Source organism: Ceratotherium simum, chromosome 3 (assembly GCF_057802395.1).
Source record: "Ceratotherium simum simum isolate JZ-2026a chromosome 3, ASM5780239v1, whole genome shotgun sequence".
NCBI lineage: Eukaryota > Metazoa > Chordata > Mammalia > Perissodactyla > Rhinocerotidae > Ceratotherium > Ceratotherium simum.
The window spans coordinates 44,936,618-44,957,144 of record NC_141902.1 but is presented as its reverse complement, the minus strand read 5'-3'; the positions used below and the strand labels follow the sequence as shown (position 1 = coordinate 44,957,144).

General features: G+C 44.6%; 1 protein-coding gene across 1 annotated transcript in view; it reads left to right on the top strand.

Annotated features, from left to right (window-relative positions):
• Window positions 1-597: 597 nt before the first annotated feature.
• The window catches only part of SHC4 (SHC adaptor protein 4), a 124,689-nt gene continuing 104,759 nt past the window's right edge, over window positions 598-20,527 (top strand). Inside the window, exon 1 of the mRNA XM_004421552.3 lies at window positions 598-1,784. Coding sequence (XP_004421609.1) covers window positions 1,200-1,784 — 585 coding nt within the window. The 5' untranslated portion in view covers window positions 598-1,199. The remainder of the gene's footprint in view (window positions 1,785-20,527) is intronic.

Below are 20,527 nucleotides of genomic sequence, written 5' to 3'. Positions count from 1 at the left end.
TGGTGGAACAATGGATCTAATTTTTAGCTCTTCTGCTTGGCTTTACTGGCCATCTCAACCAAAAAGAAAACAGACTTTTGAACCTGCTGCTGCCCAGCTTACTGATGATCTATAGTAAAGATTTCCTTTCCTTTTAACCCTTTCATCAGATATCACAAAATAACATCGCTCTCTCCAGCGTTATTTCTCCTGGCTACTAGTTTAGTATATTTATGGTGCATGAGTCATCAAGCTGCCGCCTGATTGGATAAAAACCAAGCACCCCTGAGACCATCAGTCAATTACAGCTATTCTCAGCTTCATTCACAGATTTATTAGCTTGCACACACACAGAGAAATTCATTCAGCAAAGTTCATTCATAAAAATTTCAACACGCTGCGTATCATCCTGCACATCTCAGCCTTCTGCTGCGGGTGGGCTCCTGAAAGAAGCTCTGAGACGAGTCGGGGAGGGAGGGAGGCTCTGAGCGAGGGTGGGCGGGCTGGGAGGGGCTCTGAGGAACACAGAGGGATCGCAAATCCGCGAAATAATGCGGAGCAGCGCCCGTCACTAGTACTCCTGGCTTGTGGCCCAGACGGGATGCAAGACAAGCTCTTCCAAGAGAGAGCAGCCGTCAGAATCAGCGAACTCAGGCAGAAGGGCCTTTGGCTCCTATATACGTTTTTCTTTTTTCCTTTTTTGAAATGAGCAATCACTGGAACAAATAAAGGGTTAATAGGCCAGTCAGTGCCCCGCCCTGTGGGAGCCGGAGGGAGCAGGTTTGAAAGTTCCTGTGTGCGGGAGGGGAGGCTGGGGGTGGGGGCGCTCAATGTTTCTGCCAGGCTCCTGCACCGCTGGCGATGCGGCGGGACCGGCTGGTCCGTGCTCGGCCCGGTTCTGCGCCTAAGAGTTGGCGGTGAGCGATCCCCGCCACCGCCAGCCGGGGTCCGGGCTTCCCCAGCAAGGAATCCAAAGCGAGAACGCTGGGTGCTGCCGCCAGGGCTAGGGAGGGACTGGAATCAGCTGGGGAGGCGTTTCCCCCCCCGGGCTGTCACCCTGAAAGGCTCTGGAGTGGAGGCGGGCGAGGGCGAGAGCAGAGTTGCAGAGCTGGCTGCCGCGAGTTGCACGGGGCGTTGAGGCGTTTGCTTTCCATTCCGTTTATCTAGCAGACTACGAGGCGATTTATGCAACAGTATCCTGTTTCTGCACTGCCAAGGCTATGCGAGAACGCGGTCAGGACAGCCTGGCAGGACTCGTGCTGTATGTAGGACTCTTCGGGCACCCCGGGATGCTGCACAGGGCCAAGTACAGCCGCTTTCGGAACGAGTCCATCACGTCCTTGGACGAAGGCAGCCCCGGAGGCTCGGTCGGGAACAAGGGCTCGCCGCAGCCTCCCTACCCCGCCCTGGCACCTCACCTGCCGGCTGAAGATGCCACCTTGGCGTCCCAGGAGAGCCCCACCCCACTGTGCACTTTGATCCCTCGTATGGCGAGCATGAAGCTGGCCAACCCAGCCACCTTGCTGAGTCTTAAAAACTTTTGCTTGGGTACCAAAGAGGTGCCCCGGCTGAAGCTCCAGGAAAGCCAGGACCCGGCTCCCAGCAGCCCGGCTTCCCCTGAAACCAGTCTGAACAGGGCCGGGTCTGCACCTCCACTGCAGCCGGACCTGGTGGGGCACAGGGCGCCCGCCTTAACTCCTGATGTCTGCCCCCGTCCCGGCCCTGCGGAGCCAACCCCGGGGAGCAGGCAGGACAAGCATTTTCTGCAGCACCTGTTGGGGATGGGCACGAACTACTATGTGAGGGTAAGTCCATTTCCCTGTCTGCACTCTTTCTAAAAACTCCTGGGGAGAGGGGTATCTTCTCTGCTTTCTGTGAGGGGCTACACACTACCTGTCTGGGTTCTCAGTTTGGACAAGACATTGTGCAACTGGACTGAGGGGAGAAAGGGAGCCGGGCTTACAGGTTTCGCTACAAATATCTGGCTTGTACTGGAGTCAGACAACTTCGGATTCAAAGACATGAACTGGTGCTAATTTGTAGGTAGTTGCCAGGTGTAAGAGCAGAGACAGCCGAGATGGTACCTTCTTGTCCCCACTGGACCTAGCATTCTGGCCAAGAAGAGTCAAGAGTTTCAAGTCTGATTAGTGATTGAGACCTGGTAGGTTAAACTGGCCGTTGTATTTCAGTAGAGATTTTTGTGCTAGAGGAATACATGGTGTCTGAGGGGCCTGAGTTATTTTTAAAAATTTAATTCAGCTTTTAGCAAACACTTCTCAAAACACAGCCGAGTCTTGAGCCTTGGGCTAGGAGCTAGCCTTAGGTCTTTGGTGCACATTTTTTTGCCTTTATTGCCTATGCCGCGGCAAGTGGGCCTTGTCCATGAGCTACGTGCAAAATCAAGGTCCTCACTGGCCCTGCATCTGCCCTTGCCCATTCCAGATCTGGGTAAAAGAAGACTAGAAGATTTGGCCTCTGCCCTTCTGGGGCTCACATTTCAATCAGGGAGGCCAACAAATGCATGTGAAATAATAAGAGAACAATACTTAGCAATAGATATCTAGTATGAGAATGCTGAGGGAATTCAGGAAAAAGGAAAGGTTTTATTGTGGTCTGGGATTCATTCACATGGGAACACTTCAGGAGAAGGTGCATCTTGGAAGAGATATCAGATCTGGAGGGCCGAAAGGAAGAGATTCCTGGCGAAGTCGAAAGCTGTTACCGTTGTGGTGGCTACAGGGGGGCCTCACACAAGCTGGGCTTCCTTGAAGAGGAGAGGATGCTGGAGGACAGTGATGGTAGAGAGAGTGGCTGGCTCTCTTATCATAGTTGGTGCTCAAACAAATATGAGTCGAATAAAGATAAATATAGATCGTAGGTAGCTTGGGGAGGAGGGAGCAGTTGACTGAAGCTCTTAAGTGCAGAATGAGAGTTTGTAAACACTCTGATTGGTAAACAAGAACCCTCAAGGTTTGTAGACAAACTATGACTTGATGAAAGTGGTTTCAAAAAGTTCAATCTGTGGCTTTATCTGAGATGAATTGAACAGGGAAAAATTAGACTGGTTGGCCAGCAAGAAAGATGCTCTGGGAGTTTAGGCATGAGAGAAGTGAAATGGATTAAGGAGGAGATGAGAGAAAGGAGATGAATGCCAGAGACTCTGTGAGAAGCAACAGTTTTAGGTGACTGATCAGATCACTTCAGGTCGTAATGCAAATAACAGAATAATGAACATTTATTGAGCAGTGGGTAGATTGATGAGTTTATTATTGTTGTTTATGGAGATTGATTATTGATAATTGATTATGAGGAGTGAATAATAACTTCAAATTTAAGCTTCAGAATGGGATTAGTGGTGCCAGTGATAGAAACAGAGAGTTGGGAATGGGAACTCATGCTAAGTTTACTTTTGACATTTTGAGTTTAAAGTAATGATATCTCAGTGGCACTAGTTTGTAGGTGGGCAGTCGTATAAGACTAGCACTGGGGTGAGAAGTCTGATCTGAAGGCATAAATTTGAGAGCTAGCCCAATAACTATATCACAAACAGACAATCAAGGTCTCGAGGAAGGCCAAATAATGAATGCAGATACAGAGAGAGCAGGCTTGGGGCAGCCTTGACAAATGGATAGCTAAAACCTCTAAGGAAGATAAATTTATGGTACACTCAGCTCTTGCCCTCCCCCACGATGACATGGCTCATAATGGAAATAATTTCATGTATCTACTAAAAGTTCATGGGCACATTCTCATTTGTCAAGCTTAAATGTCTGCCAGGCCCTCATGGGAAAATGACCGGTTCTCCAAACCCCTGCTCTCTGCACCTGCCTTCCCATCCCCTAGACATCCTCTACCGTCTGCCTTGCCTTCTATTCCCTCCTGTACTCCTTCCACCTCCCCACACCCATGCACCTGTACAATTGTAAATGTGGAAGAGTTGCTGTGTGATCTCCTTTTTCCCTAGGGAGCGTCCCCACTGGAATTTTAGATTTTTAACGAGGACACCAGCTGTCTTTTCCTGGTGATAATAGCTGACCCCAGGAAAAGTGCTGACCCTACGACCCCATATTGCCAATAGACACTGATGTGGGACACCAGTTAACACGTCTCTTAGGAAGTCAGAATACATGGAAGAGCCTACTTTATTAATTTTTATAGAGTCCTAACTTGGAAAGATGGAAGGGACTTGGAAGTTGTCGAGTTCAATGCCTCTATGGGGAAACTGAAGCTCAGAAAAGTGATTTTTTTAAGGCCACACAGAAGAGTCAAAAGGAGAGTTAGATCCAGAACCCAAGTCTCCTGGGTGTAATTCTTTGTTCTTTTCACCACAGATTTCCATCCTGGTTGAGATTCTGTTCCTCAGAATTCTTTGAGATGTGAGCCAATTTAAAAAAAAAGGAAAGGCTGGGCCGGCCCCGTGGCTTAGCGGTTAAGTGCGTGCGCTCCGCTACTGGCGGCCCGGGTTCGGATCCCGGGTGCGCACTGACACACCGCTTCTCTGGCCATGATGAGGCCCTGTCCCACATACAGCAACTGGAAGGATGTGCAACTATGACATACAACTATCCGCTGGGGCTTTGGGGGGGAAAAAAAAAGGAGGAGGAATGGCAATAGATGTTAGCTCAGAGCTGGTCTTCCTCAGCAAAAAGAGGAGGATTAGCATGGATGTTAGCTCAGGGCTGATCTTCCTCACACACACAAAAAAATAAATAAAAAATAAATAAAAAAAAAGGAAAGGCCAACCCATTAATTTACAGTGAAAAATATCATACCAAGTAAACCAAAATTGTGATCCCTGTGTTCCCGTCTGTAGGAAAATGCACATAGGAAGATTTAAATCAAAGGTTGCTTGGTGATGATGGAATCAGAGCAGAGAAGCGAGAGAGATGTTCTCAATGGCTAGTGGACATAGGGGTAAATTTTGTGGGCAAAAGGCAGCTACATTTTCTACTTCATTATCCACATCCTATGACTGCTCCCATCCCTGCCCAAACTTATTTGTTTATTCATTTGCTCATTTATTCAACAAATACGTATTGCGAACCAATTTTGTGAAAGGAACTGTTCCAGGCCCTGGGCATTCATTAGTGAATGAAAGAGACCAGGTCTGAGCCCTTGTGGAACTTACATTCTAGTAAATGGAGACAGGCTCTCATTGAATAAACAAGTAAATATCATATGTCACATGGTGATAAGTGCTAGGGAAAGCAATGAAGCGGGGGGGAGTAAGACAGGCAGTTGCTTGGGTGAGATGGAGGGTATCGTATTCCTTTTGTGTAAAAAATGGCATAGTTATAGCTACTCTTTATTTTGTTTTCTTGCATATTTTATCTTCACAATAGGGACTGTATTTGCCATCTACTCTAAGTTAGAGTTGACTTTGGGTTAAATATCCTTTTTCAAGAATGACTATTCTTTTGATCTTATGATGTAGAATCAATTATACAGCTGATAATACTTTACGAATCTTGAACACTTATTTTTGAGTTCATTTCATTAAGCTCAGACCTTAAACACCCTGAAGGTCTCTCAAGGAAGGTAGGCCAGCAAACCATTCTTTGGGAGATACTGAGCCAAGAAAGGGACAGCCAGACCCCGGTCTGAGCAAAGTGGTGAGGTGGGTGGAGTCTGTGAGAGCCAAATAGTGACTTTTGTTCCCACCACAAGATTAAGTCTCATTTCCTTGTGAGGTCTTTCCAAGTCACTTCATCCAGCGACAAACATTCACTTGGAGGTCTCCCAGGGGCCCCACATAGTCTGTGGTGAGTGTGGAAAATACGCAGCAGGGCCAGTTCTCTCATCTCTAAAATGAGAGGATTGGTCTGTATGGCCTTGAAGGTGCCCCCCAGCACCAGCATTTAACGACTCTACGGCTCCTTTCTCCACATGGGAGGTGTTTAAGGCAGGAGTTCCCTTTCCCATCCGCAAATGAGGACACTGAGACCCCCAAGAGTATGTTATCTACCCTACATTTTACAACTTAAGTAAGTAGCAGACAGGATTCAAATCCAGGTTTCTCTCACTCCAATGCTTGTCTTCTTCCTACCCTCTCACCCTACCTCTGAGCCAGACAGGCAGTCCTGGAAGTTTGTGAATGGTGTACGTAGATGAAGGACCACACTGTGCAGGATCACTTTATTATAGGACCAACCCACAGAACTTGCCTGGTTGCATTCATTTGTGTGATTTCCTTCTCTTCACTTCAGCCGCACCCAGCCCAGCCATCTTCCCACTATTAGTTTCCTAAGGCTGCTGGAACAAGCATCACAAGCTGGTGGCTTACAACAATAGAAATTTATTTTCTCACAATTCTGGAGGCTAGATGTCTGAAATCAAGGTATTGGCAGGGCCATGTTCTCTCTGAAGGCTCTAGGAAGGGATCCTTCCTTGCCTCTTCTAGCTTCTGGTGGTTGCCAACAATCCTTGGCATTCTTTGGATTGTAGATGCGTCACTCCAGTCTCTTCCTCCATCTTCACATGGCTTTCTCTCCTGTGTGTCCATGCCCAAATTTCCTTCTTTTATAAGGACACCCGTCATTGGATTAGGGCCCACACTAATCCAGCATGATATTATCTTAACTTGATTACGTCTGCAAAGGCTCTACTTCCATATAAGGTCACATTCCTAGATTCTGGGGGTTAAGATTTCAGCTTATTTTGGGGGGCACTGTAATTCAACCCATAGCAGTCTCCAAGAACATTTATTGCAATGTGTTTGTCCAGATAGACGTTCTTGAGTATTGGACTCATCAGCTTTGTGTGCAAATATGAATTTGTGTTGAGGGATTTTCTCTCTTTATAAATCTCATAGGATACTCTTACCATCCATCCTCCCTTGTCTAATGTTGTATCTTAATACTGAGCCAATAGACTAGCATTGTCTACTGCCTATTGTCTAGACTAGATGTGGTCCACGATACTACAGCATTCTGTGTGCCTCAAGTATCTTTAACACAGGAAAGCACAGGTCTAGGAGTTATGAGATTTGGCTTAAAGTAATGGCTCTGACACTAATCAGCTGTGTGAGCTTGAGTGAGTCGCTTCACCTCTCTGGGCCCCATTTTCTTATATTTAAAATAAGAAGTTTGAACAAAATGCTGCCTAAGATCCTGAGACTCCAGGTCTCCTTTCCCACCAGTCTGAAATCTCCTTCTATTAGGATCTCTTTTGGTGAGAAAACAGATTCAGGACAGTTCCGAAGGAGATCATTTTTAGCATCTTTGCATTAGTAGAGAGGAGAAGGAATGTCCTTAGCACCCTCTCACCAGCACTGAGCTGGCTTCACCAGTAAAGCTTCCGCTTTACTTTAGTGTGTTCTCCTGGCCTGGGCACAGGTGGCCAATTTTAGAGAGACGGTGAGAGAGGAATCAGGTTGTGAAACAGCATCCAGGTGTAGGATTCCAGCGAGGGGCAGAGGGCGGGCTGGTCCAGGGGGCAGGCCAGGGTGAATGATGGTGACTGGGATTCTGAGAACGTGGCATTGCTCTCATGGTCTAGCCAGCCGGGCCAGGCTGGGCTTGACGTCCACCCTGAGGACTGTAGGAGCAGCAGCAGTTAAGCCTTCTCTGTTCTCTCTGGACAAAAGAGCTAAGAGAAAAAGGCCCTGCCATACATATAGACAGTCTGGAAGCTCTAACCTTGACAGAGGGAGATTTGTAACTCCTGAAGAGACAGTTCCACGGTTTATGCAAAATAAAGGCAGACCTGAGTGGGAGGGTCACCACAGCTAATGGAGATGCCTTTCTGCCTCTGCTGATTTCCCTCCTTTCTGTTATTGATGGTTAAAAGGGAGGTAATATGGATGGGAGGAAATAATTCCCGCTAAAACTGACATTGTGGCATTGAAGGTACTACATTTTCCTTCTGTTTCTTTCTTTGAGTAGATTAGAAGTCGATTCTGCTAGAATTTAGGAAAATCCTGGCAGATTTGACCTGTTGTTCCGGTTATTCCCTTCAAACCCTCACACATCCCTTGATATGTCCAGTCCTTGCCCACCCCGACCACTAGAGCATTAGTCGGAAGAATGAACCTTGGAGATCACCAAGTCCAAACCCTTCATTTTACAGTTGAGAAAATGGAGGCTAAGAGATGTGAAGTGACTTGCTCCAAACCACACAGCAACTTAGAAGTACAGCCCAGACAAGAACTCCCAGTTCTGTGCACAGCCCTCTATTTTATACACCCATCTTGCTTCACCCTCCCTTGCTCCCTGAACTAAACGAGCTATGCCAAATGCCTCTGCTTGATTAAAATGCAGTATGTATGCTTTTTTTTAAAGAACAGAATGAGAACTCTTTTTCTAATAGGAAAATTGTCTTTTAAAAACAGTGATGGGAAAAAGAGAACAAGGAAGAGTGACAAGGAGCCCAAAGTGCATTGGCTTTGCCGATTTCACCCCTTTGTTAAAGGAGGTCCCTGTGGATGGCAACGTGTCCACATTGGACCAGGACTTGTACAACGTGAATGGACTTGCCCCTATTTCATTCATCTTCGACAGCCCTTTGAGGTCATTTTTCCAATGTGACTTCCCTTACTTCTAATTTCATGTTGCTGTAAAGCCAACACCATGTCATCCCATGGATTGGGTTGAACTAACCCTGTTTCCCAATATGACAGTTCCATCATGAGGATAGTGATCTGAATGATGCACACAGCTCATGAGCCAAGGCCATTCCACACCCCTCCCCAGCAACAGGGATATGAGGGGCTGGGGTTTCTTTCCCTTTCGTAAAAGATACAAAATTTGGATCTCGGTGGGGGTCTGGTCAGATTTGCATTGAAGTATCAAGATCATGTTGACCAAAAGGTGCAGACTTCAGTGCTGCCCACAAGAGAACATTGGTTGAGATCATATGAAATTTATCGACATCATAGTAATGATGATAAGTATAGATTTGCAACCATAAACTCAGGTGTATAAGAAATGTCATTAAAAGTATATATGCATTTTTTTGTGTGAGGTAGATCAACCCTGAGCTAACATCCATGCCAATCCTCCTGTTTTTTTTGTTGAGGAAGACTGGCCCTTAGCTAACATTCGTGCCCATCTTCCTCCACTTTATGTGGGACGCCACCACAGCATGGCCTGACAAGCGGTGTGTCGGTGTGCACCTGGGATCCTAACCAGGCCCGCCAGCAGTGGAGCGCGTGCACTTAACCGCTTCGCCACCACGGACCGGCCCCTAAAAGTATATTTTTTAAATTACATGAAATCCAACACGAAACTCTTTCCTGCTTGGCTGGCAATAATTTCAATTTTGGTCATTATTCGTCCCCCAACCTCTAATCAGGATCACATAGTGAATGGGGGGGGCTTATTTTGTACGTCTAAATGGAGGAAAGGGGGCTGGCCCCATGGTGTAGCGGTTAAGTGTGCGCGCTCCGCTGTTGGTGGCCAGGGTCCAGATCCCAGGCGTTCACCAATGCACCGCTTGTCAGGCCATGCTGTGGCGGCGTCCCATATAAAGTGGAGGAAGATGGGCACAGATGTTAGCCCAGGGCCAGTCTTCCTCAGCAAAAAGATGAGGATTGGCATGGATGTTAGCTCAGGGCTGACCTTCTTCACAAAAAAAATAAATAAATAAAAATAAACGGAGAAAAGGCCTCTGACCTTCAGTTCACTGTTTAGGATCTTAATGGTCTCTTAAAGACAGAAGGCACCCCCATGTCTAGACCTCCATTTGCACATTAGAATCTCTACCCATTCTGGGAGCCTCTTGCTGAGAATCCAACCTCCCTAGCTGTCCCTCCAGCCATTCCCCTTGGTAGGCCTTGACACTTCCTTGGGACCCTGCAAGGATGCAGGTTGAGGGTCCGTAATGCTCAGAGACCCAACAATATCAACTACCCATCTTCTTCTCATCACTGCCTCTGAAGAAAAGGGAGGACAGATGGCTTAAGCAAGTTAATGGGAAATCCAAAAGCAATCAGTAACCAAAGAGATGATGACAGAGGGGGACACAGTAGAAGGATACGAAGGAGAGGGCAGCCCACCTGTGGAGGCGTTTAAGGCTGGGGAAAGATAGAATGAAGTTTAAAGTGCTGCTCCCATTTGTCAGGGTCAGACACTGGCAGCCAAGGATTCTGAAGGAAAATGAGGCCGGAAGGCAGTTCTTGGGAGGAGCTGGAAATTATATTACCTGCGGGAGGTTGATGGGATTGAGAGAGGGAGGGAGGGAGGGAGAGAGAGACAGAGAGAGGGAAAAGAATGCACAGTACAGGCAGTGCCTACTCAGAAAGAAGCTGGAACACAGAGGTCATAAACCAACAATTTAGTGACATATTTTGTGTGGTCAAATTAGAAAAAAATTTGTTTTGGATTAGTTGCCAACAGTTAAAAACCAAGAAATTCCATGTAAAACTCTAGCATTCTAGCTTCTCAGAAGAGCTGGCAACACCAGGCTGGCTATTCCACAGGTCATCTGATGGCCAGAGCTGGGTACCGAGTCACAGTCCCATCCATTTTCACTCACTTATGTCACCTGTCTGCCCTTAAAGGTGGCTGGGTTTTCATACCCACCTATAGCATTGGAATGAGAAGAAATTTCTAACGCCTTTGTCTTTCATTTTCCAGTTCAGAATACCTGGGAGAGAAGCTGAGAATGTTTTCCTCTTGGGCAACATACCAGGGCTTTTTCTTTCATGCAACAGGACTGAGTATGGGGGCTGAGTGAGACCCACAAGGAGGATCCTGCCTCTCAGCTCACAGAGCCGTTTCCTGTCCTAACAAAGTTGCAGAGTTGTCAAGGGTAGCGGAGCTCCAGGGCTAGTATAGGCCGTCCCTATTTTGTGAAGAGGTTGTGGGTCAAAAGTTTGTATGTCAGTTCTTTGTATGTCAGACAATGAATATTAACAGAGAAATAATGTTAAAAGTTGCTAAGCTTTCTCACATATTTAGGGAGAGGATTAAATGAGAAAATATATGTAAAAAGCTTGGCACAGAGCCTGTCACATAGTAGGTCCCAGGTGGAGGGAGGTGAATGAACTTTCAAAGGTCCAGGAGTACCTTTGGGCAAGAAATTTGAAGTAGACTAAATTTGATTTTGGCATTTTACTGTATCTCTTTGGCATCCTTTCTCCTGACCAGCAGTGCCACCCCAGTGGAACTTTCCTCCCTAAGCCTTTCCTATGGTGCTCACGAGGGCAGGCCTACCCTCCTCTCTAAAGTCACCTGCTATTTCTCCACCAGTCACCTTTCATCCGCCCTCAGTGCAGCAGAGTGAAGAGCATTTGCTTTTGGAAGAATATTTATTTACTTCGTTGACCCTGCGTTGTAGTATCTCCCAAAGTTTGCCGAGGCCACCTACATCAGTCAAAAATGCAGATTCCCAGCCCCCATCCTAGACTCCCTGGATCAGAATCTCTTGGTCTGGGGCCCAGAAACCTGCTCCCTATGTGATTCTGATGCACAGAACATCTGGGGTGTGCATTAGGAGGTAATAGTGAAGGGAAGACTAAACAATTGATTAGTCATCTGGCCCCTGAAAAAATCTAACCTAAGTTACTTCTAATTTTCTCAAGTTTTCTTCTTTCTCCTCTTTTAAATCCCCAGATTCTCTATAAATTATAGTTCACTCTCTCACCCCTACCCAAACAATACTACAGCTTCCACATCAGGATCAAGTGATGGGAATGAGAGTGGGGCAAACTAGCCACACGTTGCTATGACTCACTTACAGATCATGTGTGTCCACATTAGCAGCAGACTTGACTTACAGATCAGGTGTGCCCACATTAGCAGCAGACTTGACCTTAACTCAGGTGCGCTCTGGGCTAAATGGTGTGACAGGCTAGTGGGGTATCTACCATTACTGGTACCTTCATTTCCATAGGGAAATGCACTAAGAGTTTTAACAACTAACTTACAAGTACGTTTTAAGAACAGAGCCTGTCTTGGGGTTGGAAACTTCCTCTGGTTGGAGGAGAAGAAGTGCCAGAAAGCAAGCAACTTGAGGAAAAAGCCTGTCTGTTCTAAGGACAACCCCAGAAATTAGATTTTTTCCCTCAATGTCATCAGATAATAATTTATATGAATCATTCATTAGGAAATGGTGAAATGCATAATTCAAACTTAAGTTTTTTCTTTTTTTTTTACCCTAGTGCCAACTCTACGTCCTTGAAAGACCTTGCCCATTCCCCTGCTCTCCTCTTAAAGCATAGTTCCTTTAAGTCCAGACTCAGGACTCAGACTGATACAGTAGACCACAAAGTCCTGTTTCACAGTGAGTTAAGCTATCCGATGTCCCGGAGCTCATCAGTGGCAGAGCAAGGACTAAAATTCAGGTCTCATGACTCCCAGGCCAGTGCTCTCTCACTACCTTTTGTGAACAAGACATAATTCTTGCATGAGGAGGTTACAGTATGAAAGGAGAACGAAGATATCCACACAAATTACTGTGATATAGGGTGACATATAATAAATGACACCAAAGTGATACAAGTAAAGCATGTGGGAGTTCAAGGAGGAAAGGGGTCTCCTTTCATCTGAGATGATTAGAGAAGTTTTCATGAAGGAAGAGGCATCTTAACCGAGTCTTGAGAAATGGCAGAGATAGAGGAAGAGCATTCTAGGCAAAGAGAATGACAAGAGCGAAGGCATGGAGGAGGGAAAGTGGAGGATGCATTTGGGGAAGACTTGCTTGGACAGTGCATGAGGCATATGTAGGAGGTCAGAGGGAAAATAAGATGGACTGGTGCTATAACAAAGTTGTATAGTATCTGAAAAGTTGGATTTTCCAACATAAAACCCTTGGATATTTTTTTAAATAGGGGAATGATTTAGAAAAATTGTATGGGTGACAATGCGCAGAGAGGATCCAAAAGAAGGGAGACTGGAGAAAGGGAGACCAGGTGAGAAGCAGTATGGGAACAAAAGCAGTGGCAAGAGAAAGGAGGAAAATTGTGAGACCCATTAGAGAAGGAAGTGAGGAGGCAGGAGGGGTTTAGGGGTTAGGAGGGATGCCATTTTTCATGTGCTGCATTCAAGGTGACCTGAAAGCATCCAGGTGGGAATCTCCAGCAGAAAATAGAGTAGTTAGGACTGAGGAGAAATTCTTTTTGTTGCTGTTGTCATCAAGGCTCAGGGAATGGGCAAGGCTACCAAAGGGAGAGTGTCGAGCAGGAAGAGAAGAGGGCTTCACGAGTACCACATTCAGATAGTCTATGGAGAGGGAGGAAGAACAGGCATCAGTGACAGAATAGCAGCATGAGGAGCAGGATGGAGAGAGGACAGGGTCATCTAGGGAGAGGGAAGAGAGAGTTTTGAAGAGAAATAGGTTGGACAAAACAATATCAGAACCCGTGGAGAATTCAAAGACGAGAGCTGAGCAAGAGCCGTGGGTTTGGCTTTTTATCTCCCTACTACCCCTCTCTGCTAAGATATTAAATTCAGTGTTTGCAAACCAAACATCCCATTGGATACCTGGCACGTCCATCCCCCACTCTTGCCTTCTCTTTGTGTGGCATCTCGCACTTGTACAAGTCTTAAATCTGAGAGTCATTCTAGAACACTTACCCTGTCTTACTCCACACAGCCTTCAGTTATCAAGTCCTGTCAATGCCACCTTTATGACATTTCTCGTACAAATCCATTTTTCTCCATCCCCACTGCAATTTCTAAGGGGGGGACTATAGTAGGCAGCATTTTCAAATTTGTTGATCAGCTCCCTGTGGAACTACTATTTCATGAAACACACTTTGTGCAACTTTGCCGTTGTAGCTTTCAGTTGAAACTAAGAGATGAATAACCATAATACAAGGTAGAAAATGATACATACCTATAAAAAATAGTCAAATACATCAGTATAGTAACTCTAAGAGGTGGAGACAACTTCTAGACCAACTTCTAGTGGTCAGAAAAGGCTTCCAGGACAGATTGTGGCATTTGAGATGGTCCCTGAGATAGGATAGATGTTTAGCCACAGGGAAAATTAAAAAAAAATGATATTCCAAACGGAGGGGACATAGATAAGGAAATATAGGTTATATATAAGACAGAGCACTGGTTTTAGTTTGGTTAGAGTAGAAGCTGGTTGGAAAGGACTGGTAGGTAATAAACTAAGATTTGAGTCACATTATAGCAGGCCTTAAATATCAGGCTAAGGAGTTTAGATGTTTGAGCAGAGGCATGATTGTGCTAGAGAAGGGAGTGACTGGGGGTGGGGAATCCTTTTCAAAGGCTATTACAACAGTAGTCAAGATAAGAAGTGTCTCAATGGAATACTCCTCAGCCATAAGAAACGATGAAATCCAGCCATTTGTGACAACATGGATGGACATTGAGGATAATATGCTAAGTGAAATAAGTCGGAGGGAAAGGTCAAATACTGTATGATCTCGCTCATAAGTAGAAGATAAAAACTACAACAAACAAACACATAGAGACAGAGACTGGATTGGTGGTTACCAGGGGGGAAGGGGGGAGGGAGGAGGGCGAAAGGGGTGATTAGGCACATGTGTGTGGTGATGGATTGTAATTAGTGTTTGGGTGGTGAACATGATGTAATCTATGCAGAAATAGAAGTATAATGATGTACACTTGAAATTTACACAATGTTATAAACCAATGTGACCACAATAAAATTAAAAATTAAGAAATTAAAAAAAGATGAAAGGTGTCTATATTAGGGTCTTGATAGAGGGAGTGAAGTAAAGAAACACGGGTAGAGATATTGTGGAAGGAAAATTTGACGAAGAGGGCAAAGAGGGAGGACAGATCCCAGTCCAACCTGCCTGAGGTTTTGAGGTAAAAGGCCTGAGGTGGGGTGGGGGGCCATGCTAGTAAAAGACATGGAAGACCACAGGAGGAGAAGCAGTGGTGAGAGGCACTGTAAGAGGTTTGACTTTTTATATGTTGAGCTTGAAGTCGCAGAGTCCTCTAGATGAGAGGGAAGTGTCCAGCAGGCAGGCAAAGTTGGGGAGAGCCTCAGGCCTGATGTGCACTTTGTGGGTCAAGCCAAGTGATTGGGCATTCTTAACTAACAATTGTCCCTTTAAGCAGAGAAATTTTAGCTGATTTTCAAGGATGGTAAAGAATGGAGTGTTTCTTAATATTATATAGTAGAAGGCCTCTTCTCTGATGAAAATGTTTCATATAGACTTTTGACACAAAAGTTAAACTTATATAAAGGTGCTTTGTGTTGTAGCGTCAAGACCTTTTCTCTCAGTTTTATAGATACAACGATTAATATCTTTTCATCGTTCTTGCATAAATTCTACCCATAGTTCCTCATCTACATTCCTCCTTTCAGTATCTTTAAAATGAGACGAGCTCTCAGAGACATCTTTAAAACAATCTGAGCGCAGAATCAGTTTCATTTAAAAAATCTTTTTGATTTTTAAATTTTATCCACATTTGATTTAACATTATTTTTAAAAGCCACTTCATAAAGTCTTGCCAAAGCATTTGACATATTTTTCATAGAAGTGACTACCTTTTTAAAAAATTCACTCATATTTTATCAGTTTGTTTAATATCTACTTAAATGATGTGATTTCAGTAGCAATTACAACCGCCATATGCAGGTGTGGCACAAACACAGCAGGATTTTTGGTAAATCCACAATTCAAATGGTGGCAGCAGAAAGTGTGCATTCTAGTAGCCTGCTGGCTGCAACAAGTTGGTTAAGTGGCAACCAGTTAGTGGAGTTTTATTGTGGTATTGTGGAATTGTGTTAACAATTCAACAACTTGGTTTGTTGATATATCTCACAATGCGTTTCCAATTTCTGTCATAACATAAATGCTTTGTTGCATGGTTGTAATCAATGAGCATGTTTTACATTCTACTTTTTTTTCTATGGAACCAAACAACAATATCTTGCCCTTGAAGAGCAGACAGCATTTATTGAATACTGTTGTACTTACTCTCCAAACGGTTTCTGTTCCGGGAAAGTGATATATAGAGAGTGTCCCAAGGCAAACCAGAAAATAAACACAGCGAGAAATGCCGCTGATATCCTGACTGCCTGTGCAGAATCCTATCCAAGACCCTGTTTTCAGGAGATGAAACTGAATTAGCAACTAGAAGGGTATCTCTGGGGATGGAGGTTTAAATTTAGACACTCATCTATGACCCTAAGCCTTTCTCTTTATAAAGAGAACCAAAAACATGCGAAGTTTGAGTTCGCCCCACTGTTGTCAATGTTTTTACCAGCTTGAGACTAAGTGAAGACCCTTTGTTTTTTGTTTCTCTTAATAACAATCTGCTTTTTATAGGGTGCCCTTTGTATCTCCATAGCATTTTGTAAACATTAAACAGAGTAAGTTGTTCCAAGGGCAGATGTAATGTGTTCTCAGTAGCTTTTGTTCCTCATTTGGAAAAAATACATATCTTTCTCGGGTGCCATAACATTAACTATTGGAAATATGCTCTAGCAAAAAGCCAGTTGGTTTTACATATCTACTTGCCAAAAGCCAAGGTACTTTACTCAACAAAATGGATATATTTTAACTCTTATTTACCCAGTGCTCCTAGGGATGTAAAGGCTCCCCGATCCTGGTGAATGAGATTGTTCTCTCACTTGTATTTTTTAAAAATGGAAGAATAAGGGAGGAAGAGCAGTGAGGACTAACTTTTATGAGCTCTTTTTGTTTAATCTAATTTCTCTTTATTGTATTTTCTGAAATGTCAAAGGTAAAACTCATTTTGAGAAAAATTCAAACAATGCGAAAGGTAGAAGGTGGAAGGTGAACGTCCCTTCTCTAGGGTAATCGCCAGTATTGACAGTCTGTTTTGTGTTCTTTCAGACTTCTTCCTAAGCATTGCGTATTTGTTGACATGGATGAAGATGACAGCATGCACGCTGTTCTTCAACATGCTTTTTTCTCTCTGGCTGTAGATCGAGGCACCCTCGTGTGTCAGTATGTGCTGATCCCCAGTGGCATGCCGCACAGTGTCCCGGAGGAAGAGTCATGCTTCTGGCCATTCCTCTGTTGAGAGACAATTCCATAACATCTCCTGACCCTGGGAGAAGGCCATCTCCTTCCCTGCGCTGTTTCAGTTTGCTCTCTTCTGTCTCACAGCTGCTCTCCTCACCTGCACAATGCTGCTTCCCCAAGTCTGACCCCCAGGAGGTGGGTGTTCCCAGGACAAGAGGATCCTGGTTCTCAGTCTAGGAACATGTTCTTCCACTTATTGTGTAGCTGGAGATGCTGAGATCCATCAAGACAGCCCATTTCCTCAAGCCAAGTGAGAGAGCCTTAACTAAGATTAGCCACCCCAGTGTGTGGGTGCGTGTCTGTAAGTGTGAGTGTGTGTGTTGTTTTAGAAAGCAAAACCTATAGTTTCGTCTGATGTATTTCTATTAGAGAATAATGTATGCATTTTTGGCTGGCAATTGGTTCATTCTAGTATACAGCTAGCTTATTCACGGCTAGAAAGGATGACATCTTTTTAGGCTCTTGGTTTTTCTTTCACCATTCAACTTCAGTTCAGCTTCTAGAAGTCAAAACCAGTCATATGTGATTACCCTTGAGCAGATGAGAGAAGCTGCAGACTGCGGAGGGATGTCCCTGGGGCAGACAGGGTCCTCTCTCTCCTGCCCACTGACCCCAGTGGCTTTGCTGGAGAGCACACAGAGGCCTGGCGCTTCAGCCAGGGATGGAACCTGCCAGTGGGATGGAGGAGAACCCTGACCAGAGGCTCATCTATTTTTATGCTGGATTTCTTTTGGTTTCTGAAACGATGTTCAAGATACTTACTTATTCCAGCTAAATGAAGAGATACTTGGAAAGAGTTTTTGATTTGAAAATAAAATATCTTGGAAGTACTGAAAGTTTGAAATAAATGCCTAAAACTTTTCAGAGTACCTCTAACTGCACCCCTGCCCGCCTTGACTCCCCAGCGTAGACATCATGCTAGACAGCATGTGGGAGCGAACACAGGCCTGTCTGCATAACGCTGGGCTCTCAGGACCTGTCTAAGCTATTTCAAGTATCTCTTCTCAATCCCTTCAAATACTGAGATGAGTTTTAAACAATATGTTAACCCCTCTGACGTAGCTATAAGCTGTTCACTTAAAAACAAAGAAACCCTTATTCAACACCAGATCTTAAATTCTTTTTTTTTTTTTTTTTTTTAAAGATTTTATTTATTTATTTTTCCCCCAAGGCCCCAGTAGATAGTTGTATGTCGTAGTTGCACATCCATTCTAGTTGCTGTATGTGGGACGCGGCCTCAGCATGGCCGGAGAAGCGGTGCGTCGGTGCTCGCCCGGGATCCGAACCCGGGCCGCCAGCAGCGGAGCACGCGCACTTAACCGCTAAGCCACGGGGCCGACCCCAGATCTTAAATTCTTTATCTTTTATGACAAGCAGCGATAAGTTGCAAAATTCTGTGAAAATAAAGGCTAAGACTGCAAGCACCATATCATTGTGCCTAGCCCAGTGATAGGGATGTTCTGTAGAGGAAATGTTCGGAATGTATTGCACAGAGAGCAAGGAAGGTGATCAGTGAGGAGTGGGAGACAGCCATGCAGCAAAGGTCAATGTGCAGTAAACGGAATGGGTGGTGAATTTCCAAATCTCCTTTCAGAAAATGTATGAATCCTATTTCCTAACTAGGCTATCACCCATGAAAAAAGGAGGAAAAGGAGGAGGAGAGGAAAGGGGGAGGAGAGGGCATGGAGGAAGAAGGAAGAGGAAGGATGAGGTAGGACATCAGCATTGCCCTGGGAGGCCCTTGGGTCCTGGCAAGGAGCGGGGATTGATCCTGGAGGCTTCCAGGAAGCATAATGTGCACACCCATGGGGAAGATATTTATTTATGATTTATACCCTGTTGACTTCCAGAAAGGTTTTGAGGTGGCTCTCCTGCTAGCGAGTTAATGCTTCCTACACACACTGAGCAACTCTGAAAAAGTGAGAGGGCAGAAACTCGGTGAGTCATCACCCAACTGTTTAAGCTAGCTAAGAGGCGGGCTGTTTCTTCTGAATGAGGTGCCCACAGACACTGGCAACGCCCACCGGTAGAAATCCTGGTACAGCCAAGCTCATTTAGTTGACATCACCAGGAAATCTTGAATTTTTCAGCTAACTGAAGCTTCTCCTTTTAAAAGTCAATCTTTTAAAACAAAATATTTTACATGGAAATCTCTGTATAATGAAGAATATATGCTTCTTTCTCTTCAGAGATGCTTGATAACTGATTGAAAAAAAAAGTTTTGAGAGGGAAATGCCAGATTTTTTTCTCTAGATCTATGCTTTATTTTTTATAACAGCTTTATTGAGATATAATTCACATACCATAAAACTCACCCTTTAAGTGTACAATTCAGTGGTTTTTAGTATATTCTCAGAATTTTGCAACCATAACCACTATCTAGTTTTAGAACATTTTATTACTCCAAAAAGAAGCCACATACTCATTAGCAGTCACTCCCTATCACCCCCCTCTAGCCCCTGGCAGCCACTAATCTACTTTCTGTCTCTATGGATGTGTCTATTCTGGACATTTCATATAGAAAGATTCATATAATGTGTGGTCCTTTGTGTCTGGCTTCTTTCACTTAGCATAATATTTTCAAGATTAATCCATGTTATAGCATGTATCAGCACTGCATTCCTTTTTATGGCTGAATAATATTCCATTATAAAGATATACCACATTTTGTTGATCCCTTCATCAATTGATGGACATTTGGATTACAATGAGCATTAATGTATAAAATTTTTCTCACAGATATGTGTTTTCAGCTTTCTTGGGTATATACGTGTGAGTGGATATGGATTAGAATGTAAGCTCCTGGGCTGGCCCCGTGGCTTAGCGGTTAAGTGTGCGCACTCTGCTACTGGCGGCCCGGGTTCGGATCCCGGGCGAGCACCGACGCACCGCTTCTCCGGCCATGCTGAGGCCGCGTCCCACATACAGCAACTAGAAGGATGTGCAACTATGACATACAACTATCTACTGGGGCTTTGGGGAGAAAAAAGAGGAGGATTGGCAGTGGATGTTGGCTCAGAGCTGGTCTTCCTCAGCAAAAAGAGGAGGATTAGCATGGATGTTAGCTCAGGGCTGATCTTCCTCACAAAAAAAAAACAAAACAAAAGAATGTAACCTCCTTTTTCTTCTGGTGGAAATGGAACCTTCATTCTAACAATCATGGTATTGCACTGAGTGTGATGGGTTAGCTGCCCCTAAACTCTGAGTCCCCAAATGGTTGAGCTTTTTGAATTTGTATGTCTATATTTTTACAATTTTTTGGATTCCTTCTGCTTGGTCAGCTGTCACTCTTTGCTTTTGACAGTGAGCCTGTCTCTAGGAGAACCCATCACTTCAATTGGGGCTTCTGAGCTTCCAAGAGGACAACCTGTTACAATTATGTCTAAATCAAGAGTAGATGAGCTCTCAATGAAAGACCGGGGTGCTCTCCTAAGAGAAAAACACAAGCATAAGCTTTAGTGTTAACTTAATTTTTTTCAGTCTCTTTGGGCACTTACTTCTGTATTCTCAGCCATGCTTAGGACATTTGAAGTTGTCAAGTATGAGACTTCCAGTTAAAGTGTTAATGTATAAAGGCCCAACTTTCAGATAATGGGGATTAAAATGTTA